The sequence below is a fragment of the Panicum virgatum genome, chromosome 3K (assembly GCF_016808335.1).
Source record: "Panicum virgatum strain AP13 chromosome 3K, P.virgatum_v5, whole genome shotgun sequence".
NCBI classification, from domain to species: Eukaryota; Viridiplantae; Streptophyta; class Magnoliopsida; order Poales; family Poaceae; genus Panicum; species Panicum virgatum.
The window spans coordinates 15,708,953-15,726,589 of record NC_053138.1 but is presented as its reverse complement, the minus strand read 5'-3'; the positions used below and the strand labels follow the sequence as shown (position 1 = coordinate 15,726,589).

The window sequence follows — 17,637 nt, the reverse complement described above, 5'->3', positions numbered from 1 at the left end:
GCCATACTAGCAGCACCAGGAACACTCTCAAAAACGACTACCACAACAGATGCAGCTAAATGCAGCTCTTTTTTTAGAAAAAAACTTTGAACAGTCGTATACACAGAGAATGACCTAAGTCATAGACTAACAACAGGCCTCAACAACAAAACCAGACAGACTGCCTCTTCAATAGTTTCTAATTCAGCAGTTGCGTTGATGGTTGCGGAGGTGCTTAGCCTAAAATACATCATGTACTGCCGGGCAATTTTTCAATACTCGCATCATTCGCTATACTCTGAAGAATATGAAGTACCACCTTCATCCACATCTGCATTTGCCACTCCATCTCCGCCATCATCATCGTCGTCATCGTCATCACCATCCCCTCCCATATCGATATCGTCGTCGTCGTCACCACCAGCGTCTTCCGCTTCATAGTCCTCTCCATCATCACCCTCTTCATCTCCTTCAGCATCATCATCATTATCCTCGCTTCCATCATCCATCATCTGTAGGGGGCTGGACTTTGAATTGTCCCTTCGATAACCTGGGACCTGCTGCTCATCATCATATTCCTCATTCATGGGCTCACCATTCTCCTCATTTTCTTCTGATTCATCGGATTGAGATAACGAATTGTTGTCATCATCTTCAACATATTCCCTTCTCTCCAAGGCCCATTCTTCTGCGCCCGAGCTCTCAGGAGAATGCACCGTTCCAGAATGGTTTGCCTTACTTAACATGCTAAAGCTGCCCAGTAAGTTTGCCTTTGGAATTGATCTAGTGCCGAGCTCAGACGGTTGGCGAGGTCTAACTGTTCGAAGTCCACGGCCGCGACCACGGCCACGCCCACGCCCACGCCCGCGGCCGCGGCCACGCCCACGGGTATTCTTTGCAATCTTCCGAGGGCCTTTCTCATATGAAATATTGTTGTCATTCCTGAACTGAATCCTGGAAGAGCTGCTAATACCTCTAGGAACCTTGCCACCACGACTACGGGATCTACCTCCCCTGCTACCTCCTCGACTTCCACGTCCACGACCTCTACGACCATTGCTGTTAGCTAGCAGCATTCCATCTTGTTGGTCAAAACCAATAACTCCAAAGTGTTCTATTTCTTGTTTGTTCCTAATAGCAGGATACCTCGGTGGAAGATTCTGCACAGAACAAAAGGACAGTTACACAACCTAGCTCAACAGAGAGACAAACGCTTTATATCATTGATCCAGATATGGAAAATCAAATGCATCAAAATTCCCACATGTGAAGTAAACACTACAGTTTTTAAATGCAATAATAACAGCATATAAGGCTCACCGTGAAATTTCCAGCTTCTCGATCCTTATTTGATGCTGCTTTTGGATGAAATGTATATGATATAGAAGAATCCAAATCTAACAATCTTAAGGCAACAGCAGCAGTAGTATCAGGAACCCATGGAAGTACAGTAACAGATCCAGAACGTGCAACAGAATTCTGGTTAGTATCTTGTGTGTTCGAATTAAGCAACTCAGTTGTTGTTTCAAAGTTAGATGACAAGTAATCTCGCTTTATTGCACCTTCCAGCATAGTGAGCATCTGCATAAATATGACATGGCAGAATTTAGGTAGGCACATAAAATAGATATCTAAAGTTTGCTGATAAATTAAAAACGTTTTTTTTAAACCATGCCAATCTCCTCCTCTTACATAAAAGTAATTCAAGTTAACAGCTCATAAGAAACCATCTCCAATAAGGAAGTGCTAGAATTGAAGTGGTACATAACTTGCTGGAGGTCAAACAGTACAAAAGACTCAGGCGACATATACCTATCCTAATATTGTTGCTACTGTCAATACAGTAAAAGCTCAAGGTAATATATCTATAGCAAACAAAATAAACTACTGGGTGTATTTCAATAAATAGGGGGAAAAGTATGAAACCTGCAAGACTTCTTCAGCAGACGATGCAGAGTACAACTTCGCACCCCAAGATTTTCGATACCCATCCGTCCAAAATGGTTGTAGAGCTTCTGCTGGTACTGAAGCCTGTAATACACAATGCAACGAATCACACAAACAGCAAATTTTTGAAACAATCAAAATATATTTCAGTGATAAAAAAATGCTACTATACCTCAATGGTAGCTAAGAGCAGTTTCAGCAATCTCAATCCTATGGGCACAGAATGGTCCACAATTTGCATCTTCCAATTAGGATCTGCTCTCTTTTTTTCTTCACATTGTGATGAGTGCTCCAAGAAATTATGAATGGGTTTGAACGTCTTGTGGCAAGAGGAACAGTGCCTTTCTTCAGTTAAGTAAATCTGGTAGCAATGGTCACAAGATTGAATCAACTCAGGGTACCGCTTCTTTCCATATTTCATGGCATATGTAGATTGGTGACTGTAGCACTCCCTCCACATCCATTTCACAAACACATAAGCCCTTTTTGAGATAGCAATCTTCTCGGCTTCATTACGCCCAAGCTCTATCTTGAAAGTATCTGAGTGTGCCAAAAGGTTATCAGAAGCAACACCAGAAAGGGTACTGCACGGACTTCCAAACTCATTGACACGATTTGGGCTTATTATCTCATTACTTCCATTTTTCAAAATCCGTCCAGCTGGCTGTTCTAAAGTGGAACACTTTTTCCTCTCAACAGCTTCCTTAAAGGTTGGCTCAATACTTTGCAACATTGAGTGCAGATGTGACTCTCGGATGCCACGAGTATTAAGGGAGGCTACCAAAGCTTCAAATGCCTGCATTTTTAATCCAGAATCATGTTAATATATCACAATATCAGAAGAACCTGATCTGCCATGTAGTAGAGGCTAATGACCTAATGTCCAACCTCTATATAACGACGAAATATAATGTTCATTAATCAATTTACTGTTGGCCCCTGGAACCCAAGGACCAGGTAAGCAACACGCTCACCTCCCTCTCCCTCACCTCAGTTCAAGGTTGAAGAAGAGCTGAGCTCCTCTGCACACACACGCACACTGCTCTCTGCGTTGGCTGAGAGCTGGACACTAGGATGTGGCAAATGAACTGCCTTTTCACATTGCATTGCATTCATATTAATACACAATTGCTACCTACTCTAAGGTACAACAAGGTATGGCTGAGTACAGCCCCACTACTCTAGTACTGCTCAGATCATGCCACTAGCAGCATGGCTGATGACTTCTATCACTATTTGTACAATAGTGGCCTAGTGCCATAAGTCAAGAATTGCTGCAAGCTGCTGCAGACTGCCTGCTGAACCTTGACCAAGATTAAGAGTGGGCAAGCGGCAGATTATGTCTCACATTACTTCCCCTAATCCTGCTGCTAGCCCTGGACCTCATCCATGCCGATCATCTTCCTCAGCTCCGAGAACCGAAGACGTCCGAGCGACTTGGTGAGGATGTCAGCGAGTTGCCGTCCGGTGTCGACGAACTCGATGACAAGGTGCCCCCCATCGACGCAGTCCCGAAGAAAATGGAACTTCACATCGATATGCTTGCTTCGGTCGTGGAGGACGGGGTTCTTTGCCAGCGCAATGGCCGGCTGGTTGTCCACCTTGAGTGTTGGTGGGCGAGCTTCAACGCCAGTGAGCTCACCCAACAGCCGGCGCAGCCAGACGACTTGGCACGCCGCGGTGGCCGCTGCAACGTACTCCGATTCACAGGTCGACAGCGCCACCACCTTTTGTTTCAGTGACTGCCAAGCCACCGGTGCGGCTCCGAGGAAGACGAGCACACCTGTAGTGCTCTTCCGTCCATCCACATCTCCAGCCATGTCCGCATCACTGAACGCCGTCAGCTGAAGCCCGCCGTGCCTGGGGAAGACGACGCCCATGTCCAGTGAGCCCTGGACGTAGCGCAGCACCCGCTTGACCGCTGTCCATTGGACCTCCCGCGGGTCCTCGAGGAAGCGGCTCACATACCCGACCGCGAACGTGATGTCCGGCCGAGTATGCGTCAGCCACCGCAGCCCGCCGACAATGCTCCGGTAACGCGTTGCGTCCACCCTCGCCACCGTGCTGTTCTTCGACAGCTTGACCCGCTCCTCCATCGGCGTCGCCATGGGCTTGCAGCCCGTCATCCCGGCCCGCTCCAGCAGCTTGAGCGCGTAGGCGCGCTGCCCCAGCGTGATGGAGTCCCTCCCCTGCTTCACCTCGATGCCGAGGTAGTAGGAGAGCGCGCCGAGATCGCTCATCTTGAAACGAGCCGCCATCTCGCACTTGAATGCTTCAATGTCCTGCGCCCGAGCTCCGGTGACGATCAGGTCGTCCACGTACACGCCGACGATGAGCTCTTCCTTCCCCGGTCGTCGTGTGTACAGCGCATGCTCGGTGGCGCAGCGTGCGAACCCAAGCTCACCCATGGTTGTGTCGAGCTTGGCGTTCCACGCCCTAGGAGCTTGCCGCAGCCCATACAGAGCCTTCCGCAGCCGGAGCACCTTGTGCTCTGCCCCCGGCACCGCGAAACCCGGCGCCTGCTTGACGTAGACCTTCTCCTCCAGGTCGCTGTTCAAGAACGCCGATTTGACGTCAGAGGTGATGGACCTGCCAGTCCTTTGCCGCAGCAAGAGCTAGCAGCAACCGCACCAACTCCATCCGAGCCACCGGCGCGAACACCTCGAAATCAATCCCTTCACGCTGCACAAATCCACGGGCAACGAGCCGAGCCTTGTGCTTGACAATGGCGCCGCGCTCGTCCCGCTTTACCTTGTAGACCCATTTCAGGCCAATCGGCCGGCATCCCGCCGGCGGATCGACCAGCTCCCAAGTGCGGTTGTCCTCAATTGACCGCATCTCCTCCAGCATGGCCTTCCGCCAGTTCGCGTCGCGCTCCGCAACAGCGAACGTGGCCGGCTCCTCCGCGCTCATGAGCATGAGCTCTGGATCGGTGAGACGCGAGGCCATCCCCGGCAACGCTGCATCACCGATGACGTCGTCCACCCGCCTGAATCGGAGCTCCTCTCCGTCGTGGTAGGCATCCACGAACTCCGAGTAGGTGGACGGGGGGGATGCGAACTCAAGGTCCGCCGCCGCTGTCGGGTTCCCCTGGTTTTGAAAAACAGGGGAGGTTGGGGACGCTGAGCTCGCCGCGCCAGAACTTGGCGGAACCTCCGCCGTGCCAGGACTTGGCGGCTCCACCGCCTCCGCCCCTGGCTCCTGCGCTGCCTCCTCCGCGCCGCTCCGGCGCTCAATCACCAGCTGCTCGACGACGAATTCGCCCATCAAGCCGCCGCCGGTCCCCTCTGCTTCCCCCGTCGCGGACGTGTCCCATCGCCACGCCGCTGCTTCGTCGAAGACGACATCCCGGGACACCACCACCTTCCCCTAGGCCGGGTCGTAGTGCCGATAGGCCTTCGTCCCATCCTCATAGCCCAGGAACACCATCTTGGTGCTCCGATCTTCAAGTTTCCCGAGGCCTGGCTTGACGGTCTTCACGTGCCCGATGCAGCCAAACGTGCGTAGGTACGAGACGTTGGGCTTGCGCCCATGCCACGCCTCATACGGCATCATCCCCTTCAGGGCCTTGGTCGGTGAGCGGTTCAAGATGAACACCGCCGTGCTCACCGCCTCGCCCCAGAATTCCGCCGGCATCGCCTTCGCCTTCATCATCGAGCGCGCCATCCCAACGATGGTTTGATTGCACCGCTCGACCACGCCATTCTGCTGCGGCGAATATGGCGCCGTCAGTTGACGCGCCACTCCCTCCCCGGCGCAGTAGCTGGCGAATTCCACCGCCGTGAACTCGCCGCCACGGTCGGTCCTGAGGACGCGCAGCTTTTTCCCGGAGTCCGCCTCTGCCCGCGCCTTGAAGCGCCTGATGGCCTCCGCCGCCTCGTCCTTGCTCGTCAGGAGCTGCAGCCACATGAACCGGCTGCAGTCGTCCACGAGCAGGAGAAAGTATCTCTGACCGCCATGCGTCGCCGGCGTGATGGGCCCGCACAGGTCCCCGTGGACCAGCTGGAGCACCTCCTGCGCCCTGTACTTGGCCGCCTTTGGGAACGGCAGACGCCTCTGCTTCCCGTCCAGGCAGCTATCGCAGAGCTCGTCGACGTGCTTGATCTGCGGCAGCCCGGTCACCATCTTTGCCAAGGCGTCCGAGCGCCTCGAAGCTCAGGTGGCCGAACCTCCCATGCCACAACCATGGTTCATCCGTGCACGCCGCCGCGAGACACACCGGCTGCTCCACCTTCAAGTCCAGGAGATAAAGCCGGTTACGGGAACGCGTTACCTTGGCGAGAAGACGCCATTCCCGGTCCCTGATGCTCAGTACGCCGGCCTTGATGAGCACCTCCGACCCACGCTCATCCAGCTGCCCCAAGCTCACGATGCTTGAGCGCAGCTGGGGGATGTAGTACACGTCCTGGAGTGCGCGGTGCTCGCCGTTGCGGCACCTGAAGAGGACCGTGCCCTGCCCGCAGATGATGACCCGCGAGCCATCGCCGAACTTGACCGTCCCGGTCTTGCTTTCGTCGAGGTCGGAGAAGGCGGCCCTGCTCCCTCGTCATGTGGTTGCTGGCCCCAGAGTCCAGGTACCACCTCTGCTCCAGCTCGTCGCCGACCGCGCCCAGCAGCACCCGCGCCTCTGGCTCGTCAAGGTTGACGGGCTGCGGCGCAATCCTCTGCTCCGTGCCTCCGTGTCCGCCTCCTCTGCTTCGCCATCCTGCAGCGCGCAGTACTGCGCCATCAACAGTGTGTGGTCGTCGTCGCTCTCTTCTTGAGCCAGGTGGGCCTCCTCCTTCTTCTCCTTCCGCTCCGGGCACTCCTTTGCCCAGTGCCCGGTTTTGCCACACTTGCGGCAAGCATTGGGGTCGAGATTCTTCTTCTTCTTCCCCTTTCAGCTCGGCTTCCCGCGCGCCTTGTTGCCGCCGGCGTTCCAGCCACGGCCGGAGTTGTTCTCCCCGGTCCGCCGCTTCATGCGCGCGTTCCACTCCTCGGTGAGTGGCAGCTTGCCGCTCTCCTCCTTCCGCTCCAGCGGCGCATCAGAACGCCCTTCGGCTAGGCGTCGTCCGACGACGTCCTCGAGCGAGACCTGGTCCAGGTCCAAGGTGGCCTCGATTGTACACGCCATCTGGCTGTACTTGGCCGGGCACGCGCGGAGCAGCTTGCAGACGACGTCCTCCTCCTCCATCTTCTTTCCTAGCGTTGCCAACTGGCTCGCCAGCGACCGGAGACGGAGCGCTAAGTCCTCCACAGCCTCGCCGTTGCGGAACTTCAGGTCGTCGAAGTCCCTGCGCAGTTGATGCGCCTTGACCCTCTTGGCTCGATCCGAGCCAACGTGGAACGAAGCAAGCATGTCCCACGCCTCCTTCGCCGTCTGCTTGTTGCCGATGGCCTCGTGGAACTCTGGTGGCGTGGACGACAGCAGCGCGTCCATGGCCTGGACGTCTTCGTCCTCATCTTTGGTGCCGACATCCACGGCCGTCCAAAGCTTGCGCGCCTTGAGCCACCACTTCATCAGCACCACCCACTCGCCATAGTTGGTGCGAGTGAGCTGCGGCCAGTCCCACGAGCTCGTCTCCCGCACCGTCTTGATCACGACCTCCGAGGCGCCCTTGCCCTTGTCGCCTGCTCTAGTCGTCGTGGTGTCTTCGCCAGTCATCGTTCAGCCGCTAGGCCGGAACGACAATGTACGGCTCTGATACCACGTGTTGGCCCTTGGAACCCAAGGACCAGGTAAGCAACACGCTCACCTCCCTCTCCCTCACCTCAGTTCAAGGTTGAAGAAGAGTTGAGCTCCTCTGCACACACACGCACACTGCTCTCTGCGTTGGCTGAGAGCTGGACACTAGGATGTGGCAAATGAACTGCCTTTTCACATTGCATTGCATTCATATTTATACACAATTGCTACCTACTCTAAGGTACAACAAGGTATGGCTGAGTACAGCCCCACTACTCTAGTACTGCTCAGATCATGCCACTAGCAGCATGGCTGATGACTTCTATCACTATTTGTACAATAGTGGCCTAGTGCCATAAGTCAAGAATTGTTGCAAGCTGCTGCAGACTGCCTGCTGAACCTTGACCAAGATTAAGAGTGGGCAAGCGGCAGATTATGTCTCACATTTACTAGTTACTATCTAGTTTATGTACGAGAAATACAAAGTTGCTACTCAAAACCTAAAACAGTATGAACAGTAATCATGAAGGACGCACAATAAGGAATTAGCCACTAGATCAGACAATCAATAGACCAGCCAAAACACTACCAAATAAGAAACAAACTTAAAATAGGATAATTACAAGTTGACAACTACGGTGTTACAAATTTTAACTGAAAATATTGATGGCTCATGCCAGCTATCAAATACCATGCCCCCTAAATATTCAAACTTCAATGATATCACCTCTGACCTTCTAGTGATATGGGGAAAAAACCATAATCCTCACTATTCAAAGTTAATCTAGTGCCCGAGATTGGAGTTCTCATTCTCCTATTTTCAGGTTAGCTCCTATGAGATATCTCCCACAGGTTACATAAAAGATAAACCAATTAACAATTAGCCCATTGAAAGAACAGTAATCACCAGTTGAACTACTCTATTTTCAAGCTCCTGTTAAAAAAAATAAATGATGAAATGCAACTAATAATTTTTTAGGATAAACTACCTCAGCTGAGTCAATGACCCTCCAGTATCCATCTCTAGATTCAAAAAAGATTCTTCCAGAACCAGGGTCATAGGACGATGAAGATGCAGAAAACTGCCAATATCGGTTGCGCCTCCGATCTTGTCCAAGGGGTAGCGATCTGTAAACATAAAGCTGTTCTGCCTTGTGACCTATGTAGGATTTCAACTGAGAACGAGTTTTCTCAGATGAAGCATACTGCTGAACAGACAAGCTTTCTGGATTAATACTCGATTCTCGGCTTACACCATTCTGCTGATGAGCTATATCGCCCGTAATAAGCTGATTCTGCTTATCAACAAGCAAATCGTTATTCGTCGTACTGGCATTTCCATCATTGTTTTTAATAGGGTTATGCACTGGTGTAAGGGTCTCAGCAGCATTATTTTCTCGATCTGTGTCAACCTTCAAACCCACACAAGAATCATATTGTGTCTTACTGGTGAAGTCCTCCCTTGTACGCCTTTTATCAAGTTGTGCCTCAGCCCACATTTGTTTTTTTAAAGCACTTGCTGCTTCTAGACGTTCCTGTAAAGTCTCTTGTTCATATGATGATCAATGGGAAAATATTAAGATAAAATAATAGAATAGGACCATTACCTCCAGAATTGCACGGATAGAATTTCCTTCAGTGGCAACACCAATAAGCACAACCAACGCATTGAGGCGTTCATCCACACTAAGGTCACAGTAGTCACCTTCAGCTAGCCCCTGTACCCAGGATTCTCCTTGGTTACTTTCATCTATCTCAGTGTATTTAGCGTCATCTCCAACCGCTGGATCAGTTGAAGTACTTGCTTTACTGTCAAAAGAATGCAATGAGACAATTTCACTGGATTTAGTCTGGGGGATTTGTGGTGCTAATGTGTTAACCACGCTATTTGATTGTTTCTTTATGAAACCAACTACAGTAACTGGTGCACCATCTTGAGCTCTAACTAGGGGAGATTTGGCATCCTTGTCGTCAATATTCATGTCATCACCATCAGCATCATCGTCAGCATCATCACATTCGGAATCCTCATCCCTCTCAGCCTCATCCACATCCTTCTCCACTTCTTCACACTCCGAAAGTGCATTCTGAAACACCCTGATTTTTTCACGTGCTGCTGACAACACAGCCTCAGAGTCAGCTGGGTCCTTTCTGTAAGGAGTTTTAACACAATATGTTGAAGGTGCCGTTCTTTCAAAAAGCTTAGTGTCTCTTGACAATGCTGCAGATATAGAAGCCTCTGGTGTCTTGCTTGTTGTAAGGTCTCTCAGTCCAGATTTCTGAAGAGAAAAAAGGGTATAAACCAATATAAGTTTCGGTAGAAATAACAGGTCTGTGTAATTTAGAAATTTGTTTTAAGTGGATAGACCTGGATCTTTTCTGCAACTTCCAGTATTGTGAGACCTTTGCTCCCTTCAAGTGATAATACATGGAAAGCAGCAAATTTTACGGTTCCAGGTGTCAGACGGTGTCGTGACCGGCGACGGTTAGTATACCCTCTCTCCTTCATCAAAGCAGCAGCATTCACAGCCGCCGAACCATTTCGCAGAGTGGAAATGACATCCGCACCATCACGTCCCTTTCAAAACAAAACAAAAAAAATGCAAATAATTTAATAGATATTTTGTGAGAATTCCCGTCTTGTTTACATGAACAGCAAAAGGAAACAGTTCATAAAACAAGCCTGCTGCAAATATGCAGCTATACTTCGTTGAATTGTCATGAATGGAATACATACAACTCTGCTTCAAGATTTGCATCTAAGTTTTATGTAAATTAACCAAACACCTTTCTTACATATCCCTTGCAGTGGCAAGTCCAAGTGCTAACAAGCCCATTTCAGAACCAAAATTTAAAGGCCACCAATACCGGATTCTAGTCAACTTTAAGACTCAAAACAGTATAGTTTCTACAGTAAACATCAGTTCATAAAATTATTCTAGTTTCCTAGCAGATGCTAGCGCCACTGGCCAATTAGCCTTTCAATCACATTTTAGCCATTCAAGGCTTGTCTGCTTATCCGTTCAGGCAAACATGCTAACTACACCTGGAAGCTTTCTCTTGTTCAATGAAAAAACTAATACGTAAAGCAGTAAAATAAGACAGATAGTAATGTTTCAGTAACTTTATTATATACATTTATAATATTTCGCCTCCCCACAATTTCAGAATGTTGATTACTCCAGATGCCTAACTAGTTGAGCAGTGTGAATCTTGCAAAAAGTCATGCAACAACTATTGCTCCCCGCCCTCCCCCCTCTGTTCTCAAATAGACAACGTTTAAGATTGAATGCGCTAACTTTATAAACTTTGACCACTACATGTTTAATATATTTTACTAGTGTATAATATAGAAAAGGTAATGGTCAAAGGTGTGTATGGAAATGCCACTGTCTGAAGCAACAAATAGAAAATAATGGTCGGAGCATAGACCATTCAAAAAAATACTCATCGAAATATATATTACTGTACATGAATATAATATAACTGTCAAACTATCACAAGGTTCACATTGTAAACTGCCAATAATCAATACCTCATTATCTTCACGGTAATATACAGTTTCAGCATTCCTTTTCTTTAACTGAGGCCCAAAACCAGCACATAAACCAAATTGGCGCAATATTTCAGGCCATGTAAGAAAGTTCAAGTGGCGCTGCCAGTTAAGTATGTTAAAGCCCCAAGCATATGCCTAGCATTAAGAAACAAGAAATGATTCTTTTATAAAAAACTGGTCTTCAACAGAACAAAAATGTGTTTTAAAGAATCAGTAGTGCACACATACCCCTTCAACGATTTGTGGGTGACCACCTCCAGGATTAGCAGAACTGCTCTGATTCACACCCAAAGCAACTGAAGGAGTCCGTGCAACATCCTCAATATCTTTTATAATAGATTTCAGCAGAGCAACATGCAACTCCCCCAGGAACCTTGAATCCTATCAAATGAATAACGATAGAAGTTTAGGATTGGGTACGGCACACATCTAAATCCATGAATGACACCAGACATCAAGCAATTTTTTGTTTAGTCTATTACCATGCTTAAGAAGTTTATCTATACACATGAAAACAACACGTAAGTTATATCAAATGTGAAGTGCATTTGAAAATTGACACCATAATATCCCAATATCATTACTCAAAGAAACTAGACACTGTAATGAAAAGGCCTAGGCGATCATGTTCATGTCCTAATTGTCATGGTAACAAAGAACCAGCATCATGTCATCATATCAAGACTACCTTTCAACATGATAGGCTATATCTAGAACTCACATAATCATGAAGAGCCTGCAGGAACTCATCCAATGTGAACGATGGAAGCCCAAGAACATCAGCGAAGGTGATAAAGAACCTCCAAACCTGAATTCCATTAACAACACTTTCTGTTAAAAACATTAATGAATAAATTCTAAAATGCGATACACATTGAAGATATGCAAATCCAGGATGCAGAGAAAAATCCACAAATAAAAGTAGTGAACAACACATGATTCAGTAGAACATTAATTACAGTTAACAGAATAACTAAACTACAGCAACAGAATAAGAAACTTTCTGAAGGACAAAATAGAGAGACATCAGTAGGCCTTATTAAACTTGTTTTCTGGTTTCTGTCCACTGAATAATCAGGAAGGGAGGTACTGCTATTGTCCCAAAATATATGGCGCAACCTAACTTGGCACGGTCTTCAAAACTAGACTTTGACTCTTTCCTCCTATACTATTATTATTTTTTGCAAAACAAAATTGAAATTACATGTGCCTAATTGTTGGTCAAATACTATGATGTTTGAATCTTAAAAATGTGTGCTCATATATATTTTGGGATGGAATACTTTTTACAGAAAAGGGTACAGAGACAATCATAAAGCTTTTAATAACCTCTCATTGTCAGTTGTCACGGAAGAATTTTAAGGAAAAGGTAAATTCTAAATGTCAGGAGTTACCATCAAAAGGTTCCCAATGTTATCCTCCGAAGCTGCCCATGGTTTTATTGAAAATGGCACCTTCAGTCTCACAGTTTCAGGAGGAAATTGTCCCAGCATTTCTGCAAACAGGACAATCAAAATTTCTTATATTGTGTCAAGAAGCAGTATGCAATGCCCAGAAGCATATTACACTAAATATGGAGCGTACCTCTAAATGAATCAAGTTGCTGTAATGTGTCACTATCAAGAGAAAGCATCGAGGGCAATCCTTTACTACGACAGGCCAGTTCTAATAGTTCTAAGCGCTCATCTTCCATCAGTTCCATATACTCTCGCGCGATTCTGCGTGCAGTAGCCCTCTCATTAGCAGCCTTCTGCCTTGCAGCCTCCTTTTCCCTTCGAAGCTCCTCTTTTTGTCTTAGTTTCTCAGCCTGTGCATATAAGAAACTGTAAACTAAACAATGCCAGTGTCCTATATTCCAAGTTGTGCAGCTTATTCAATTTGTATTAAAAACATAGATTGCAGAAACTAGCAAACATACTCTTATGGATTGTTTCTGCATAAACTTCTCCATGCGCTTGTGTTCACGCCTTTGTTCCTTTTGGAATCTATCTTCTTCCCTTTGCCTTTCACGCATCAACCTCTCCTCTTCTTTACGTCTTTCACGATCATGTCTCTCTGTTTCCCTCCGCATTTGTTCTTCTCTCTGCAAAAATATGAAAAAAAAATTAATAAGGCACCATGAAAGGTACAAGTGAACTTTCAAATGTAACTAAGGAAGACCTTTCTGTTCAGCAGATCTTGCTTCTCAAGCTCCTTTCTGATTCGTTTTTCATGTGCCTCAACTTCCCTCGCAATCTTAGCTTCCTCGTTATGCTGAAGTAGTGTTAGATAGAGATCATATATCAATAAACTGAAGAAGAAAAAGAATACATCCAGAAATGCAGGAAGTGTTTACCTTGCGCTTCCTGTCCACACGATAGCTATCTTCATCATGATAACCCATTCTTTCAGAGGATGCATGGGAGTTCTCGAACCCAGCAACTTGAGGAATGCCAAATTGGCCATGGATTGGAGCTGGGCTAACATTAATATTTGACAGAGCCCCCTCATGATCTGCTGATCCGGATAGAATGGGTGATCTGCCATGTTGAGCTAAATGGCTTGAAGCAGATAATTGACCGTGATACGAATAGCTGGGTGCCTGCTCAGCTCCATGGAGGAAACGTGATCCCGTAGACAGAGAAGCTATCCTCGAATTTGACACCTCTGTTGGAGCATCATAGTAGCGTGAATGGCTTGCCCTCTCATACATATCACTTGGCTGCTCAGGAAGAAACTGGTATTCATGTACTGCCTGTGAACCAAGATGAGAAGACGACCCAACCAAGGACTTCCGTTTCCCCGTAACTGTATTTGGAAGCAAAGGGTCTATGGTAGGCAAAAATGCTGATGCCTACAAGAGGAGAACATATAAAATGATCATGATTTGGTTATTTATGAAAACATTAATCTCGTTCAGAATAAAATCAGTAGATAAGCAGAGAAATCAAGAATAGGATAACCAAAAAACTCCAAACAATGTAAACTCATGAGGCATGAAAAAGTATGATATGATCATTTAAAAATGTGCAGAAAGAGACTCAAAAATGCTTATGAGGCTCTTGAACAGGCATGCAAACACGATGTCTCTCATAGTCTCATGCAATCATGATATTCCCTTCAATCCAACAATATGCATGAAAGGAATAAACGTATATGAGAGAGAACCAAACACGATTACACAGCCTTGAATTACGGACTGTGGAATCACACTAATTCAGTAAAAGACTCCACTTATGCCATCTAATCAAAGACAAGAGGTGCATGAAGCTGTCACAAGGAAAAAGAACAGTCAGCATACCTTCATGGGCTTAGGATCATGCCCAGAAAACATCTTGCTTTCATAAGATCGGTAGGGCTGCTTCGGTTGCTCTGGAACTGCTCCAAGACATAAAAAATAAACAGCGGAAAACAAGTCAGCATGATTACACGATGAACATATTGGCATCAATTAAGACAGTACAAAACAATCCTGGCAAGAACTTTCCAAAACTCCAAGAGTAGAAATGAGAGTTTATATCCATTACATTTAACATTAGATGTATTGGGATGACAGGAAATGGTGTCGAGAGGTAACAATATGCCTGTATTTGGACTCAAACATGTATCATAAATTTACATACTCAAACAACAAACGAAAGAGGCATGGTATCAACAAAAACAAATTATTAGGGCACTAATCAAATTACTATAATGTGGAGGCATCATGTGAATAAGGTTCTCACCAATAGGCGCGCCAAATGCACCAGGAGGAAGTGGATCAAACTCAATACCAAGCACTGGCCCATCCTCCCTCAGCGGTTCCCCTATCGATGCTTCCACAGAATCGATCACCCGGTGCTCAGCTTGTGTAAGGTGCACGGCTGCCATGTGAGGCAGAATGACTGGTGGTGGCTCATAGTATCTGCTCCCAATCTCCGGCACAGATATCCTAGGCACAGCCGATGACCGGCCAGGCCCTCTCCTGGAGTAAGGCAGCATCGGCTCACCATAAGCCCCAACAGTCCCCACCATTATCTCGCTGGGTGGCAATGGGGGCGGGAGGACGGGCGGTGGAGCTATGACTGGCACGGTGACCTCCTCATCCCGCTGCTGCCTTTTGGCCGGAGGTTTCCGGTCCTTGAGCCGGCGATGGCAGAACCACATCTGCAGCTGCCTGTCTGTGAGCCCCAACTGCACCGACAGCTCCGCCCGCTTCGTCTCGTTTGGGTACGAGTCCTCTGCACCAACACACACAAGACAAATCAAATCAAATCCCCATGAAAAACACGCACGCAATTCCGATCGAAAGCTCGCAGAAACAAATACAAAATACTCAGATTCCTGAGCAGCCGACGAACCTGTATACGTCCTCTCGAGGACCTCCAACTGGTAGGGCGTCTTCATGACGCGCTTCACCGGTGGCTTCCCCCCGGATCCAGACGCACCGGCTCCGCTACTCCCGGCGCCAGCGGCCGCGGGGGCCGACGCCGGGCCGGGGCTCCCCATCCCCGCCGCCGACGGCGCCGCGGCGCCCTCGTCGCCCCCATCGCCGGAGGACTCCATCCCGCGGCCGACCAAAACCCTAGATTCGCCGACCCCGCCGCCTCCAGACAGCCAGACACGAACGCGAACACCAGAAGCACAAAACAACAAGCAAACCTAACCACACGCGCCTGCGATCTCCTCCTCCTCCGCGATAAATACACGAACAGCAGCCGAGTGGGGGAACGGGGCCGCAGCAATAATACCGAGGACGGCACGAACGCGAAGAACAGTATCGGTGGACGCGCCGCGGCGCAAAAGCGGATAGCAATAGAGACGGGGAGGAGGAGCAACAGGGGAGGCCACAGATGCAACTCTCCGCCTGCTGCTCGGCCCGAATTGGTCAGGGTTTGGATCGCTTCCATGCTAATAAAAACCTTTTCGATTTGATGCCTCCGACTTTTATTATTGCCTTTGCTGCTGCTGCTGCTCTTCCTGCCGCTGGTGGGCGTTTGATGCTCTTCCGTTTCCCCGCTGCTGTTATCCTTTTTCTTTCTCGGCTCGATGCGGCGGGAGTCGTCAGGCAAGGAGGGGGGGCGAAGCAATGATGTGGATTTGTTCTTGGAGCGGTGTGGATTTCGTGCGTGCGCGTTGTGAATCTCGCGGCGGGGTGGCTGTTCGTTCGCGCGATGAGAGAGATCGTCGAACTGGCCGCGGATCTTCTGTGGCCGCGGGGGAATGCTTGAGGGGAGGGGTGTGGGGCCCGCTGGATGGCCGCGCTTCGCGTACCAAAGGTGCCCGAGCGGTTAGAGCGGTAAACGGATCTGCGGCCGATGTTCCGCGGGTCTGGCCAACCACCGTGGTCCGTGGGACCCAGGTGGCGGTGGGACCGTGGGAGTGGGCTTTTCGGGCGCGATTGGTTCACTTCTCCCGCGAGCCAGGCTGCGTGAGCCAGCACCGGCGGAGCCTGGCTCCCGAGATGCGACCAATTTGCTCGTATCTGCGAAGCCTGGCTGAGGGTGCTTTAAACATCGTGCCAGCCTCGGTGCAGGCAACCAAACACCAGCATTGTACACACAGAGCCTGGCTCACAGCAACCAAACAGCAAGAGGTTGCATCTGTGGATGCTTGCACGCACAGAAGCAGGTAACCAAACGCGCCCTTCATGATCGGGAGGGCGGTATTGTACTCAGGGTGTACAACCGTGTGCTTGGATGGGACGATGAAACTGCCTCCCTTTGTTTTTTAACCACACTCATGGCTAGGGGTGTAGATGGATAATATTTAGGTGCACTTCAACTCTTTCCAATTCAATATTTTATACTACTTTTCAAAATAAGATCCCATCTTAAAAATGTAGTATAAAATTTTAAACTAAAAAAAAGTCGGAGGTACACTTAAAGATCACTTTTTTGCACCCCTACTCATGACGTCATAATCCCGTTTTTCCTATCTACCCATTCGGTGAAATTTTACCGTCCACTCTTAAGGTCAAGTAGTGGTCAACCAACTACAGAAAGCAGAACCCTCCAAAACGTTATTTAGCGGCAAACAAATCTATTCCCGCGGCAACACCTGTCATGCTCCAATCTACCACACCTGTGATGCCTGCTGTGTTGGTGTATACCAACACTTTTGCTAGGAAAGCATGCATCTAGCCAATGAACCACCCGGGCAGCTCCTACTTGAATTGAATCACATCGCCAGTATGGTCGTTGAGTGTGACAATTACGAACGCCCAACAAACAATGCTGGAGTCTACTGAAGCTGAATACTATAAATGATCTCTCCATCTCCTGGTCCCTCTGAAACAACAGACAGCACAGCACATTCTACACGGAGGTAGCCATCTTGATGGCGTCTGAGTATTCAGACAAATGCCTCCAGACATGTTTAGATGGGTTAAATTTGTGTGTTAAACTTTAGCACCTATTAGCACGTATACTTTTACTTGAGTTTTTAAGTTTTAACTAAAGTTTAACCCAACCTATTAGCACTTCTATTTGGATAAAATAGTGCTAAACTTTAGCACTATGTAGCATTAGTA

At 48.3% G+C, this 17,637-nt stretch overlaps 1 protein-coding gene across 2 annotated transcripts; it reads right to left on the bottom strand.

The window, feature by feature from the left end:
- Window positions 1-38: 38 nt before the first annotated feature.
- Window positions 39-16,197, bottom strand: LOC120697848 (homeobox-DDT domain protein RLT2-like). Of its 2 annotated transcripts, none has more exons than XM_039981209.1 (18): window positions 15,467-16,197; window positions 14,852-15,346; window positions 14,428-14,507; window positions 13,483-13,980; window positions 13,308-13,400; window positions 13,066-13,230; window positions 12,732-12,954; window positions 12,542-12,642; window positions 11,869-11,955; window positions 11,376-11,528; window positions 11,127-11,282; window positions 9,960-10,169; window positions 9,199-9,870; window positions 8,581-9,126; window positions 2,099-2,722; window positions 1,906-2,010; window positions 1,300-1,560; window positions 39-1,139 (listed from the first exon to the last, which is right to left on the bottom strand). In XM_039981209.1, exons 1-18 carry the CDS (start codon window positions 15,669-15,671, stop codon window positions 264-266), a joined length of 5,550 nt encoding a protein of 1,849 aa, XP_039837143.1. In that variant the 5' UTR covers window positions 15,672-16,197; the 3' UTR covers window positions 39-263. The 2 variants fall into 2 exon arrangements, with proteins under 2 accessions (XP_039837143.1, XP_039837144.1); XM_039981210.1 differs by having other exon boundaries at window positions 264-1,139; window positions 14,428-14,504; window positions 15,467-15,671.
- Between the last annotated feature and the right edge of the window lie 1,440 nt (window positions 16,198-17,637).